General features: G+C 39.2%; 2 protein-coding genes across 2 annotated transcripts in view; one reads left to right on the forward strand and one right to left on the reverse strand.

The window, feature by feature from the left end:
* LOC131046896 (uncharacterized) overlaps positions 1-16,482 on the reverse strand; it is a 115,803-nt gene that overhangs the window by 25,519 nt on the left and 73,802 nt on the right. The window lies entirely within an intron of this gene.
* LOC131046905 (uncharacterized) lies at positions 7,317-8,060 on the forward strand. Its single transcript, XM_057980737.2, has 2 exons — positions 7,317-7,727; positions 7,822-8,060. The coding sequence occupies exons 1-2, from the start codon at positions 7,514-7,516 to the stop codon at positions 7,983-7,985; spliced, it is 378 nt and encodes a 125-aa protein (XP_057836720.1). The 5' UTR covers positions 7,317-7,513; the 3' UTR covers positions 7,986-8,060.

The raw sequence follows: 16,482 nt of genomic DNA on the forward strand, positions 1-16,482 counted from the left end.
CTCGAAAATTCCAAGTTTTGACCTAAAAAAGCTGAATCCCTAGATTTTAGGCTTTTTGCTGCTTCAGATGATCCACCTAAGCATGGATTTCAAATTTCAAGTTAATCCAGTTAAATTAGATTAAACTGTGAAATTTTGAAATTTCTTTGAAAATTCTTCTAAGTCTGGCTAACAAGGGTTTTGAAGTGTTTCTACAGATTCAAACCCCATCACGAGTTGAAGAGGCCATGAAGGAGCCTTGCATGAAGTCTGCCATGCCTTAGGAGGTTGTGTGGGTGCTCTCATCAAAGTTCACCATGAGTTTGGAGGTCACATGGGTGCCCACTCTAAAGTCCGCCCCACCTAAACAGACCATGGAGGAGCAAGGGTTTTAGTCTGCCATGGGTTGAAGGGGCCATGAAGAGGCCAAGCCAAAGTCCGCCAAAGCTTAAGAAGCCATGAAGGGGCTAAGGTTGAAGTCCGCCCAAGGTTGGAGAGGTCACATGGGTGCTAAGGCTAAAGTCCGCCCAAGTAAGAAGAGGGGCCATGAAGGAGCTAACGCCAAAGTCCGCCCAAGCAAGAAGAGGGGCCATGAAGGAGCTAACGCCAAAGTCCGCCCAAGGAGGAGCAACCTCCAAAGTCCGCCATAGGCTAGGAGGGTCCATGGGTGTCATAGCCAAAGTCCGCCAAGATGATGGAGACCTTGAGGGTGCCTACTCCAAAGTCCGCCCCACCTAGAGAGGCCATGGAGGAATCAACACCAAAGTCCGCCAAGGTAAAGGAGGCCATGTGGGTGCTAAGGTTAAAGTCCGCCATGCCAATGGAGGTCACATGTGTGCCTACTCCAAAGTCCGCCATGGGTTGAAGGGGCCATGAAGAGGCCAAGCCAAAGTCCACCAAAGCTTAAGAAGCCATGAAGGGGCTAAGGTTGAAGTCCGCCCAAGGTTGGAGAGGTCACATGGGTGCTAAGGTTGAAGTCCGCCCAAGGAGGAAGGAGACCATGAAGGTGCTAGGGCTAAAGTCCGTTCCACCTTGATGGAGGTCATGTGGGAGCAAGGGTCAAAGTCCACCCCAATGCCCTAGTCAAATTTTCACTTTAATGGAGGCCATGAAGGAGTTCTAGCCAAAGTCCGCCATACCTTGGAGAGGTTGGCAAAGTCCACCAAAATTTGAAAAAAGATGGAGATAAAATTTGAAAAATCAACCTACACATGGAAGGTCAAACAAAGTCAACATGATGTCACAAAATCCACAGAGATTTCAAAATTAAATCCAAAATGAAGAAATATCTAAATAAAAAAAAAATCCTCAAAATAAATCCAAAATGGAAAGTTTTTTTTGAGGATATTGAGAGAATATTAAAAAGTTATTGAGATATTAATTCAAAATGGAAAGTTTTTTTTGAAAGGGGATATTGGAGGATTAATGAATATCTTCAAACTTAAATCAAAATGGAAAGTTTTTTTTAGAATTAGAAGTATGAGTTGGATGATTTTAGGGGTTTTGCTTAAACCTTGTCTACAAATACTTCATTATCAAATTCATTATTACACCAAGAAGTTCAAAATTACTAAGGAGAGCTTAGTAAAGTATGTCAGTTTGAAGATCATCTGGAGGAAATTCTAGATATTGCTGGAAGTGGGATAATATTTTTGGCAGAAGGCTTACAGATTTCTGGAGAAAGGCATCTGTTCTGAATTTTCTCAATATTTTGGAGAAAAGTCTAGCCTTACTCCTATCCAAGTCAGAGGTGAAATTAAAGTTGTGAATTTCCTGAATATTTTCCAGAATTTAATAAATGATTTTTTTTCGAAAATTTTGGAGAAAGAAAATCATTTTTTTTGGCTAAGTATGAAATATTTTTGAAAGTTTTAACACTTGATGGTGACTTCAACCGACCTCAAGGCTGAGGGTCTGGAGGTGAAAATTCAATTTTTGTGGCTAAATATGAGAGTGAAAAATGGAAAATTTTCAAACACTTAACCATTTCGCGGCCCCGTTATTTTTTTTCGAAATTTTGCAGGAATTTTCTAACTTAAAGTTTTCATCATTCATCTGCAGGTCTTAAGCACCATGAAGTTCCAGGTAGATAAAGATGCTCCTCCAGAGTCGAGGATGACTTCCAAGTGGAAGAACATCAGCGACACCAACCTCAGACACATCAATCTGAGGGAGTTTAAGAAGCGAATGTTTGGTCTGGACAACCTTGTGCCTACCACCATTGCGCGAAAAATGATGAAGAGTGGTATCGTGCACGCTGTCGGCTTCCTCCCCACCATGCAGTGCAATGAACTAGTAGTTGAATGTGCCAAACACTACAACCCCATCAGTAAGGATATTGTTGCACCTGATGGAAGAGTGTTGGCGAATGTCAGCGATGAGACCATCAGAGAGGCCTTTAGGATCCTTGAGTACCACAACGCAGTATATATGACCAAGGACGAAGCTGACAGTCTGTACCACGATCACCTGGAAGAATATGATGCCATAGTTAATCATTCCTGGCTAGACAAGCCAAGGAAGGGCGCCTCCAAACTCCAGAGAAAGAGCCTAGTGCAAGCATACTTCAAGGAGGACATTGGGGACATGATTGTCTTGCTCGATAGAATAATAGGAAATCCTCAGGGAGCTCCATTCGAACCCTGGATGTATTATTTCATTAATGAAATAATCAATGGAGTAAAAATGGTAGACTGAGCCCGTATGATCAGCGACAACCTAGACAGCCAGCTAAGGAATCTGGAGGCGAATAGGACTTTCTTCATGAGTTCTTACTTGTTCTATTCTTTAGCCAGGACCTACAGGTACAGAGGTCTCACTTGTAGAGGAGAAGTTGGGAACAAGGAGAACCAATTTCCGGTATATGATTGCTATCCCCAACTCCATATGGAGGAGAAGTTCCATTTCAAAAGGGTGAATGATGCCTTCCTAATGCACATTACCCGGACCCTTCAAGGTGGCCTGCACCAGAGGCTCTCTCAAGAGTCTATGGACTTCATCGATCGGTTCGGGTGTTGGTACATCCAATATCCAAAGTTCACTTACCTCCGAATTCAGGGATTCTCTGGCCTCCATACAAGCTTCCAGCTTACCCTACCAACCGAGTGGTGTTGCTCGAGGCTGTAAGACAATTGGAGGAGTATATAGTGATTCAAAGGGATAAGCAGAAGAAGGCAGGGACATCCTCACTTACGATTGGTAATGGGCTGGAAACATGTCCATCATCGCAAGCTGCAGCTACCGCTGAGAAAGAACTGGCCTGGTATCCCTTCTACCAATACAAGGCAAGAAAAGATTTCGATCCATTCCATAGGATAAAGAAGATCAAAGGGACAACGTTTGAGCACAGACTGGATCTGGAAGACTACTGGGCTAATGCAGCCGATAGTTTCGAGATCCGGAAGAGGTTCTGGTCAAGAATTCCTTTAAGTATGGTGAGAGCAACGGAAGTGTTCAAAGTTGCCGATAAGGTGGAAGAAAGCCTAGAACTTCAGTAGCCGGGTTTTGAGAAGATGAAGAATGAACCTCTAGTCTTGATAGATTGGACAGAGGGAGAGAAATCAGATCTAGCAGACCTCATGAGGTCGGTGGTTGAGTACTCAAGGTGGTGGGCGTCTGAGAAGACAAAACAATTGAAGGCCAAAGGTGTGGTTCTAACTTATAAATTAATGGGAGTAGATGATACTCTGTCCGTCCATCCTTGTACCTCCGCCAGTGATGCTCAAAATCCAAAAAGTGTTGGATCTCGAAAGAGAAAGGAGTTGGGTGGAAGCTCCACTAAGGTCACAAGGAAAAGGGCTGTAGGTGAGAGAAGAGAATCCAGCGAAAGTCACTCCATCCTAAGTGCTGCTTCCATTGCGCCTGATCAAAGTACAATTGGGGAGCAAGAGATGAACATCTATGTGATTGATGATGAAGTAAGAGTGCTTTCCTAGCCAGTTGAGGAAGTGGTGGAGAAGGACTTCCGAACTCCAGACAAGGGGCAAGTTGAAGCCCCTACAATCTTCTTGGATGGCATACCAGCGAACCCAAGAGAAGCAGACGATGAGTTTGATCGGAATACTGTAGAACAATCAACCATTCCTGATTGGCTGAGAGCAAGGATAAAGGCCAAGGTTCCCAAGGATGCCCACTCAACCGAGGAGGTTACCACAACATTCCTAGAGAAGGTGAATGAACCCGCTATAGCTAAACCGCCCAAACCAGCCAGGAAGTTTTCCCTGATTCAGAGAGACAATGCCGGATTCAAGACAGTCCAAATAGCAGTGCCCAAAGAAGGGAAGACTAGGGACAATGTCACCGCAGATGACTACAAGATTACTACCATAGAGATGGGTAAGCCTACCCAGGACTAGGAGATCCAATACTTTGATGACTCCTGTAACGTTCTAAAGACGAGGCTGGCTCATGAGAAAGAAAAGAGGAAGAAAGTGGAAGAAGAGAACCAGCAATGGAGGAAGTATGTTCTCCATCTTACCAACCCGCTCAACCATGAAGTCCCGGCTACTCCACCACAGCCTCTTCAGCAGGGATCAATGAAGGACTATGATGATATGAAGGGATCATACACTCAAGAAAAGGAGTGGATTTCAGACGCTATGATACGTGCTGACACTCTGAAAAGGAGTGGATTTCAGAGGCAACTTCTTTGTTGATTGATCGTATGCAGGATCTATCATCCAATTGGGAATAAGTGGATGAAATTCAGAACGAAATACTCCCTCACTTGAAGGTTATCCGAGGCATGTCAAAGAAGAGCTTAGTGGATGCAGGCATCATACAGACAAGAGACAGATACGACTTCGGCACGTGGTACTATGCTCTAGTCACTCGGATTGAGGTTCTGAAGAAATCCGAGACCAAGTGTTTTGAGACAGAGGCAAGGGTTAGAGAGATCCTGGGCAAGGTATTCCGTGTGGCATCAGAGATCTGGCAGAAGAAAAGCCTAAGTGAGAAGCATTTACAAGCAGAGAACCTGAGAGCCAGGATTCAGGCAAGCTTCTTCCGAGATTCAGGGATGATTAACAAAGGCGATCTTTCGAATATTGCAAACTTCCTCTCCATCGATGACAACTTCCTCACCCAAGCAATGGAGTGGGAGGGCATCCTTGCCACATGCGCCGACGATGTGGATCTCATCGACTTCCAGATTGGCGGCTTGCCAAGTGTCACCATGGAGGAGGTCAAGCTCGTGGTGTCCAGATACGTTGAATCTTTGAAAGAGGAAAGTGGCCACTCACCTCAATAAAATTGGCAGCTGCGCCACTTGTCATTCTTTCGTTTGCTTGAACTGATAGTATTTCGGGAAACCCTAATTAGGGTTTAGGACTTTCAATCTTGGCCCTTGATCACTGTTTGATCTCGGCCATTCATTTATTTTTGAGAAACTATATAAGGTTGCCTCCTCATTTGAAAAGGTGAGGTTTTTGATGTATTGTTGCTTAAAGTCATTTCCAGATAATATATTGCATGTGCGCTGCTTTGTAATCTCTATTATTTGAATGATTTGCATGGTTTCAATTGCCTCAACACTTAGTTAGAAATAATTTAGATTTGCTTTCATTGCTGTTAATTCGAATGAAGGATTTGATAAGTATCAATTGATGGTGTATTTCTGCTCATACTTTTGGTAAATGGATGATTTCCATTCTACCGTGCAAAGTTAGTCTGAGCCCATCCCCTGTGCATCCCAACATCTCGATCATAAGCACAACCCATTGAAGATTGCACCGGCCTTGTGCAGTTGTCCCTAGTGTGGCGAAGCAAGGTTTGGTTTCTCGAAAGCACCCAATTGATACCGTCTCCAGAATTCGTAGGATTAGATTAGCCTTCCTAAACCCTATCTCTTTTTCCATTTCTTTTGAAAGTCTAAATCCCAAAAAATCCCAAAAAATAAAGAAAAGCCTAAAATTGCTAAATCCATCTAAGTCCAGCAGTTCAAGAATACTTGTCAAACGTAAGTCCCCCTTGAAAATTTCAGCATACACTACCCAAGAAGCTATTCCACTAAAGTCGCTTGTTCGCACATATAGACCTTGGAATCAGTAGTGCTTTTTCAGGAGAGGATAGAATACCTTCGGGTATCCTATCCTAATGTTTGGTAGATGATAAAACCAGAGTTCCCAGACTCGCTGCGAGTCAGGCGAGTTCGCCAAGTTGGCGAGTCAAGCCAACCTCGGCGAGTTTTGCTGACTCGCGGCTCGGACTCGGCCGCGCGATATAGGCGATTCGGATTTTAAAAAACAAAAAAAATAGAAGCTTTTTCATTTGTTTTTTTTTACCTTTCTCTTTCATATAACCCTAAAAGGTCTTCTAATTGTTAGTTGTGAGAAGAAGAGAGGAAAAGTGAGAGAGAGGAAGGAAAACAAGAGGCCATAGGTTTGCAACCAGCAAGGAAGAAGAGCATCAAGGAGACCAAAAATCACATTGGGGAGGCCATAGGCTTGCATTGAGAGCATCAAGGAGTCCAAAGCAAGACTTCTCAACTCATTTGAAAGAGGTAAGGTAGATTTTGCTGGTTTTTTTAGGTATGTTAATGGTTTTTTTTCATTTGTTTGTTAATTTTTTTTTAGTTTAACAGTTAACTTTCCAAATCTTGAATGTTTTTATTTTTTTAGCTTAATTACAATGAGAGAAGTAGAATAATAGCAAAGTGCAAACCCTACATTTTTTTAGAAAAAAATTGTAAACATGTATTTACAATTTTTTTTTTTTTTTAAGTAGGGTTTGCTGATTTTTTCTATTAGTTTATAACTTTATTAAATTTTCTTATTGCAGCAGCCTTCACATTTAAAAAACATTCATTTTTCACAATGCCTAAAAAGGATGAGGCTTGGAAATATACTGAAGACTTTATTGGCAGACAAAAAAATCAAACAAAATGTTTTTTTTGTAAAGAAATTAATTTTGGTGGCATCAATAGATTTAAATACCATATTGCCGGCATACCTGGCCATGATATTGAGGTATGCAAATTACAAACTCCTGAGGCAAAACGTTTCTGTTATGTCCAATTAGAAACACATGAACAAGAAAAGTTAACTAAGAAGAGGCAATTGGAAGAGTTAAGTGCTATTGGCTCCCTTGCACCCACATCCGCATCCGCATCCGCATCTGCATTCACATCCGCATCCGCATCCACATCCGTAGGCTGTGTTGGAGAGGGTTCTTCCATGCCTCCCTTTCACCCTAGTGCTTATGCTAGTGCTAGTGCTTCTACTTCTACTCCTCCTGGTGGCACTATTACCTTTGGCCCTAGAGTTCGGAAATCCAGGTTGGATAGTTATTTTGTGCCGCGTAGTACTCCTGGGGCACAACCCTTGCTTGAGGGCATGGGTTGGAACAAGGAGGTTCATGATGCTGCAAGAAAACAAATTTGCAAGTTTTGGTACTTTTGCAACATTCCATTTATTGCAGCCAGGTAATTCTTTTTGATTTGATTGCTTTAAGTTTAAAAGTAAATTTATAGTTTGAAGTTGAACTCTACTTTGTCTAATCATAATCTATTTGTGACAGGTCTCCTTATTGGCAAGGCATGGTAGATTCCATAACCATTTGTGGTGCGGGGTTTAAAGCCCCTACCGATGCTAAGTTAAGTGGCCCCCTCTTGTTACAAATGGTTGAGGATATGAAAGTTGAGCTAGAGGACCACCGACAGTCTTGGAGCCAAAAGGGTTGCACCATCATGACAGATGGTTGGACGGATAGGAGGAATAGAACACTCCTAAATTTTCTTGTTTCCTGCGGAGGTGATTGATCATGATTCATTCTAATTTGTACTTCCCTAAATGCATTGAATAAATTAAATTTTGATTTGTTGAAAGTTTGAAACTCTATTTTCAGGATCCACCATGTTCTTGAAATCTATTGATGCTTCCTCACATGTGAAAAATGCCACATACTTATGTGAGGCTATTGAGGAAGTCATACAAGAGGTGGGGGAAGAAAATGTGGTGCAGGTGGTGACAGATAATGCAGCAAGTTATGTTGCTGCAGGTAAATTTTGAACTTTTCAAGTCTTGATGGAGAGGCATCTATGATTATTTAAAATTTTCTTAACACATCAAAATTTCTAATTAACTTAAAATTGCTGCAGGTAAACTTTTGATGGAGAGGCACCTGAAAATTTTTTGGTCTCCTTGTGCGGCCCATTGCCTTGACCTCATGTTGGAGGATATTGGTAAGCTTGAATGGGTGAAATCAATAGTTGAAAGGGCCAAAAATATCAGCAAGTTTATCTACAATCATGCATTGGTCCTTAGCATTATGAGGCAATACACGGGGCAAAAGGAGTTGGCTCGTCCTGGTATCACGAGGTTTGCCTCAAACTTCCTCACACTGAAATCCTTGATAAAATCAAAGGTGGCTTTGAGGCGTATGTTTGTTGGTGAGGAGTGGACTTCCTCATCCTATGCTACGACCACTGCAGGGATAGATGTGGTAAATCGAATTTTTGATGAGTCAAGTTTTTGGACCCCCTGTGGAGAAACCGTGCAGGTAAATTTATTACAATTTAACATTTAGTATCTACTATCTAGTATCTACTATTTAGTAATTTAATTTTAATTTATTAACAATTTAACTTTGCAATTTTTCTTTTTTTTTTATTTAATTTGTGACTTAATTGTTTTTGTTTAACATTATGTGTAGGTCACTGAGCCCCTCGTAGTTCTCCTACGAGTTGTTGATGGGGAGAAGCCCTCTATGGGCTATATATATGAGGGTATGGATAGGGCCAAGGAGGCCATTAGGTCCATATATGCAGGAGATGAGGATAAGTATGGCCCCATTTGGGAGATTATTGATAGGAGATAGCAGAACCAGCTTCACAGGCCCATCCATGCAGCAGCCTATTACCTCAATCCGGCATTTCGATTCCGTGATGACTTCAAGGCAGATGAGGAGGTTCTTAGTGGCCTGTATACAGTGGTTCAAAAGTTGTGTACTGATGGCACAGCCTCAAGTACAACGCTCCAGCTGGATAAATATAATAATCGAGAAGGGGCAATCTTCTCAAGCAGCATGTGCATAGAGGCTCGAACACAATTGCAGCCAGGTAGAAATATATGTAAACTTAAGATTCTTAAGTTTATGGCTTATGCATTTTAATTTTTGATTTTATAATCTAGCCTTAAAGTTGGAAATGAGTTTGATTTTTTTTTCTTTTTCGTTATTTCAGATAGATGGTGGCAAATGTTTGGGCCCTCAACCCCAAACCTTCAAAAAATTGCCATCCGTATTTTGAGCCAGCCATGCAGCGCTTCTGGATGTGAGCGCAATTGGTCCATGTTCGAGCACATCCACTCGAAGAGGCGTAATAGATTGTCTGTGGAGAGGTTGAATGATCTTGTTTTTGTTCATTACAACCTTCGTCTTAGGACCAGACAGATTTTGGACACTGACTCCTCTCCGATCACTTTAGCGGAGATCGATCCAAAGTCTGAGTGGATCACTGAGTCTACCGATCCCATCTTCACTGAGGAGGACCATGAGTGGGTTGACCAGGCAGACAGAGAGGCTGAGGTTGTGGCTATGGCAGAGGAGGAGGATAGAGCACGATCCGGCACAGGCACCTCACAGGCGGAGACTATGGCTTCTCAGTCATCCAGGACCTACCTTAGACGCATTTGTAGGAGGTAGACAGACTACTCTAAGGCTCAGGATGAGCTAGAGCCTGAGCCATAGACTTGTTTTTGTTTACAGTTATATATATGTTTGGGAACATTTGATGTCATGGATTTTATATACATTTGACAACATTCATAACTCTATATATCTATGTTTTCTATTTCCTTCAGCTACAATTTACATTTCTAGGCATGTGATGGATGTATGTTTATGTATGTGATCAAATCAGCTTCTATTTGATGATGTTATAGTGTCTTTAAGCTTTATTCAATAATGGGTGCATGAAACAAGTTTTAAATCGTTAAAAATCTCTAAATTTCAAGGGTTTTTTATTTTGCCGAGTCATAGCCGAGTCGTCGCCGAGTCATAGCCGAGTCACGAGTCGAGTCGGCCTTGCCGAGTCCAAGCTGAGTCCGAGTCTGGGAACTTTGGATAAAACAGACACCAACAAGACCTCATGATTAAATAAATGAACTTGTTATAATCATCTTATATGCATAATCGATCATACTATAATCATATTACTCATGCTGTGATTGTAATAAGATCAGACTAGATTTATGATAGCCATCATAGCTATCATATGATAGCATCGATTGATGATATCATATGATAACTATAATAGTTATCATCCTAATCTCACATTATACCAATCGGTTATCAGATGATTATATTATTTGACATAACCCGATTGTTTATCGGGTGATTATATTACTTGACGTGACCGATTGTTAATCGGTTAATTATACTATTTGACGTGACCCGATTGGTAATCGGTTTAATATGTTAAATGACGTGACCGATAGTTATCGGTATAACACTTAAGTGAAGCGGTGCCTATGCACCGATCAAGACATGTCTTGATCGGGCATGTCAAAAGACATGACCGGTCAAGGCATGCCTTGATCGGTGGGCATTGTCTATAAGTATATGTCACAGAAATGTTGTAGAGGCATAGAAAATAATTAATGTTATCTTCAGCAACCTGTGACATAAGAAGCAACAGAAAATATCAGTCGAAGAATAACAATATTATACAACTTCAGACTTGAATATCATTTACAATTTTATATTGGTATTCTAATATTAACACGTCTGCATTAATATTTACACATCAGAATTATCATTTACCATATATCAGTATTTTGTATCCTTAATTCTGAAATCATTTTAGACTGTATATGACTAATATTAGTAAGTTTGTTTGTTTTGACTTTTTGTTAAGTTTGTAACTGTGTTAACTGTTAACTGAAACTGTTAATATATTAATATCAGATATTAACTCTGATGTGTTAATACCAGAATACTAATATAAAACTAAGTTACCGAATACTAATATAAAACTGAGTTTGTTTGTTTTGACTTTGTTAAGTTTGTAACTGTGTTAACTGTTAACTCAAACTGTTAATATATTAATATCAGATATTAACTCTGATGTGTTAATACCAGAATACTAATATAAAACTAAGTTACCAATTCGGGTACGGATATGGATATGGATACGGATTCGGGTACGGATTAGCGGATTCGGCAAAACAAAAAAAAAAAATCTTGGGTACGGGTACGTCCGTACATATATATATATATGTTCAAACATGAAAATTATATATGATCACAGTTCAAACATACAAATATGAAACATATAATGTAACTTTCCCATACAATGATACATAAATGATAACAGATAAATCATAAATCATAAATCCATAATTGCCAATGCCAATAAATAATTGATATTCATATATCGTAAATATAATATCATATTCATAATTTGCAGAAAAGATAATATTCAAGTTTCAATTTTCAAACTGATTCAAGTTTGTTTATACTTTTTTGACTTTTTTGACCTATAATTTTCATGTTTGGTTATACTTTTTTGACTTTTATGACCCGTGGGCCCTGTTTTTTGGAACCCACGGGCCTTGGTTCTCCCGGGTCTGCCTTGGTTCTCCCGGGTCTGCCTTGGTTCTCCATGGGTTCCACCTGGGCAGGACCCGGGTGGAACCCAAGGAGAACCAGGCTCAGACCAGGACCGGGCAAGAACCAGGACCTAGACCCAGCCTTTTTCCCCAAGAACCAGTATTTGAGATATAAAATATTAACAACAAATAATGATATTAATTATGATAGTAGTATCAGAATATTAATATTTTAATTATTGTAGTATCTAATGTTAATATATCGGACTGGGACACCATGTAGCATCATTGTCAAATGAAAAGTTGAAAACTGAACCATTAAAATTAAAATAGAATACAGTGAAGAATGTGATGATAAAGGATACAAAATACAGTCTAAATGATTTCATGTCAAATCTAATATTTTTTTATTTTTCCATGTAGAATGTCGGGTGGAAGAAAGCAAGGCTTGTACCCACTATGGAAGTAGGTGGACCGAGTTCCGAGGCCAAAAGGATCAAGTGGAACAGCCACCATCCAATGTAAACTTTGTCCACTGCATTGGAAAAGCACCTACACTAGGGTGAAGGCTCATTTCCTTCACCTACCAGGAAACGGTGTTGAAGGTTGTAAAAATGAGTCAAAACGATATGATGCTATTAGGGAACAAGAAAGGGCTGATGGTAAAGTTTCTACTTGAAGCTCTCATGCTTCAACAATAGGGGCAACTACCGCAGCTGAAAGTTATAATAGAGACTGAGAGCTAAAGGTGGATATGACTTCAAGAGATCGAACAAGTGAACATGCTCGCAAAAGATCACACATTAGCAGCTCAAACCCCATTGAACGATTGTTTGATGTGCAAGGTCGAGAAGCAACTGATGCAGCGATTGCACAATTCTTCTATGCAAATGGAATACCATTTAACGTTGCTCGCTCACCTTTCTATGGAGAGAAGGTACAAACGATCAACAATGCACCAATAGGCTACAAGCCACCTGGATATACAAAGCTTCACACTACTCTAGTTGATAAAGGAAAAACTTGATTAAAGGAACAAACTGCACCATTGAAAAGAGTGTGAGCTACAAAAGGATGTAGTATTGTGATGGATGGGTGGACGGATGCTAGGAATCGTCCACTACTTAATATCATGGTAACATGCAACAAAGGGCCTTACTTTTTGAAGGCAATAGATTGTTCAAGAAAAGAAAAAAAATGCAGAATTTCTTCATAACCAGCTATGTGACAGCATTAAGGAGGTGGGGGCATCACATGTAGTCCAAGTTGTTACTGATGCTAGCCAAGTTTGTAAAGCAGCAAGCATGTTGGTGCAAAAAAGGTACAGACAAATATTTTGGACACAATGTTGTGTGCATTCGTTGAATAATGCACTCAAAGATATTGGCAAGTTCCAATGGATTTCAGATCTCATAGAGAAGGGCAAAAAAATACAAATGTTCATATGTAACCATCACTACATAGTACACACAAGTCATTTATCGTAAATTTGCCAAGGTGGAACTTCTTAAACCTGTTGATACACGTTTTGCATCTTACTTCATTCTTCTTGACCGCCTTTGTGAAGTCAAAGGAGCTTTGTGTTCACAGTTGTTAGTGATGCATGGTCAGCTTGGAAGCAATCTACATCAAATATTGCAGTTGAGGTGAGAGGTATGGTCCTTGATGAGCATTTTTGGGCTAATATTAAGTTTGTTGTGGACTTTATTAAGCCCATATGTGAGGTGATCAAATTAGCAGATTCAAACATGGCATGTTTGGGAGAGGTTTATGAAGCAATAGATTCCATGTGTAAAAGAGTCAAGAAGATAATAGATGCAAAAGATATTTCTCTATATCCTTTGATAGAGGAAAAGTTACATGGAAGGTGGAACAAACTTAATACACCTCTTCATTGTGTTGCCTATACCCTTAATCCTAAATGGTATGATACTAAAGTGACCAAAAAGAGAGCTCCACATTAGGATAGAGAGGTAATGAAGGGATTTTGGGTAGTAGTTAAAAAGATTTATAGCCAAGGTGAGGATGCTTCAGTTTTGAGAACTCAATGGAATAAGTTTTCTCGTGGGCGAGATGATTTTGGTTCCATGGAAGCTATATATGATATGAAAGCAAAGAAAGACCCTAAAGAGTGGTGGTGGAACCATGGAAGTGAAGCCCCTGAATTGCAATCATTTGCAATACAATTGCTCTCACAAGTAGCCAGCTCTTCATCTTGTGAGAGAAATTGGAGTACTTATGGGTTCATTCATTCACTAAAGAGGAACCAATTAGGATCAAAGAAAGCAAAGAACCTGGTGTACATTCATAGCTCACTTCGTCTTCTCTCTCGTGTAAATCCTGGTTACAATGAGATTCCTTTAGCAAAATGGGATCAAATTTCAACTAATGGAGAAGTTGCAAACATTCTGGATGAAGTGGTTGAAGCAGGTGGACTAGCTGATTTACCCCCTGTTAGTCTACCATCAGAGGAACCTGAACTTGAGAGTGATGACTATTTGGAGAGCCTCATAGCTGAGGACCTTGATATGGATGATCATGTCATAGAAGAGTAGATGATAGATATAAGATTTCTGATTTTCGTTTTCAGCTTTTTGTTTGTGTATCCGCTTGCTACTTATCAAGCTATTTTGAATTTTCAATATGAAGTCACTAATCAGTTTGAATCTTTGACACAATAATTGTATGACATTTTGATTTGACTCATTTCACATTTATGTACCTAAACTTCAAAGCTAATGTTAAATGATAATTCTTGTTTTGAAAGTTCAATGTCATTATTATATTTTCATATTTGCTATAAATTATTAAATTATATTAAAAAAAAAAATTGGCACCTCCAAGTACCCCTATCTCCTAAGTTGAAAAAATAGCCGTACCGGTACCGGTACCAGTACCAATCTCTGACGTCTCCAAGTACCCCCGTACCCATGCAACCTTGGTATATATAGAGGTGAATGAGGAAAAACATTCTTGACATTTTATTTTTACAAATCCCAATTTTGAAGAAAATGAACTTGGTTAATTCTGCAGCCAAAGGACAGAAATTATTTATTAAAATTAATGTGAGGTTTATTTAGACCAGCCATACCATTTTGGGCTGACCGTGTATATGCAAACGGAGTGATAACATTTTTAAAGAGGGTTGTGATTATCATATGGGAGGCAATTTCCATCTTAAATGGCTTAATTGTTAAAATAATATTAATACCTTCTATAATGGTCATCTTCTATTTTTAGTTGTCGACTTATTTAGCTTGTTAATTTAGCTTTTTAGTTATTTAGCTTTTAAGCTTTATTTAGCATTTAGCTTTTTCTTTTTAGTTGATTAACTTTTAAGCTTTATTTATCTTTTAAGCGTTATTTAGCTTTCAAGCTTTATTTAGCGTTTAGCTCTTTAATCTTTCTTTAACGCTATGTTCTAATTATAGAGCATCAGCTTGTAACTTCTATATATACGTGTATATCGTTCAATGTAATTATCCGATTATTGAATCATTCATTCAATTTATTTTTCATTAATTGCCTTCACAAAGTCTGCTACAGCCTTGGAGTATTGTGCAGGAAGCGTGAGGTATCTTGAGGAGAGTATCGATTCCCCTTTGGGAAATCTTTGATGCCAAAAAAAAATCTGCAGCTTCATCTTCAATCAGCCTTCTATAAGGAATTGTAAGAAGTGGTCTCTACATCAGATATTGAGCATTCAGATAAACAGCAGTCTCAGAAATTACCATAACAAGCACTTGACAGCAACAAAATTACCAACGGCAGTTTGAAGAGTAAATTGATCCAACATATATTAGCTATTGGGACACAATCAACCATTCTGAGTATTCAATCCACTGTAGTTTCAGTTTGAATGTTCAAGTGTTTGACAAAATGTACACTTACAGCTGATTAACAAATAAAATTATAATTTAGGAAGTTGAAAGAAATTATTGGGTTATTTGCCAACTGTTTGTTAAAATGCTTGTGTGTCTTAATTTGCATGACAAATGTTTGTGAATATTCTCATGTTTTGAAAGAAGAGTTGTAGCTGTTTTTAATCAAAATATTGAATGGTTTTCAATGTTCCACTGTTTGATTAAAATTTTAAATGCATGCGAGCTAAAGTTGGAAAAGTGGCAAGTTAAAAAATTTTGGTAGGGACATTACAGCTTTCAATACTGTGTCAAATTACGTGATGTTTTATCAGGATTCAACTACATAGTTTTTGAGCCAGTCTTCATCAACTCATAAATGTTGTCAAGAGTACAAGAAATGTAATGTCCCCTCTTTCCCAGTAGATCACTCAGATACAGAGATTCGCCCATTATCCATCTCTGCAAATGAATTCAATGCATAGGAGATGGCAGTGCTGGCATGTGGGGTCCTATACTTGACACTTGGGCACTAGGAAGTGTTATTGTTTGAGAATATAATGATATTTTAATGTAAAGTCCATTTTTCTAAAAATAGAAAAAAGCTAATTAAAGTGACTTTATGGGGTTAAGTTATAAAGTAATAGTAAAACATTAAAGTAACCCCATGGCACACCTCCTTGGGCATAAAGTTGATTTTAAAAAAGTGGCCAACCTCAATGATGGATTAGACCCTCAAGTTGGGCGAACATGCTAGGGGAATAATTATAAAATAAATTACATTAAAAATAAGACAAGAGAACCCTAAATGGTATGATTAGGATTAAGAAGCTATAAAGTAACAAGAGGGGCATTCATTTTGGCATCTACGAATTCATTTTTACATTATAGGTTGAGAATTGAGCTCTGAAGGAGATTTTCAGCAGCTATTGAGTCTTCTGGGAACGAAAACTCTTTGAAGGCAAGTGTATTGGACGAAATTCCAATTCACAAGAGAAAGGGATTCACTCAGAATTCATATTGGTGCTTCAAAGAATTCTTAATTCAGCAAATTGCAAAGTTGATTGCAGATTTGGAAGGGTTTATGTTCTTCCTAA

This window comes from Cryptomeria japonica, chromosome 9 (genome assembly GCF_030272615.1).
Source record: "Cryptomeria japonica chromosome 9, Sugi_1.0, whole genome shotgun sequence".
NCBI lineage: Eukaryota > Viridiplantae > Streptophyta > Pinopsida > Cupressales > Cupressaceae > Cryptomeria > Cryptomeria japonica.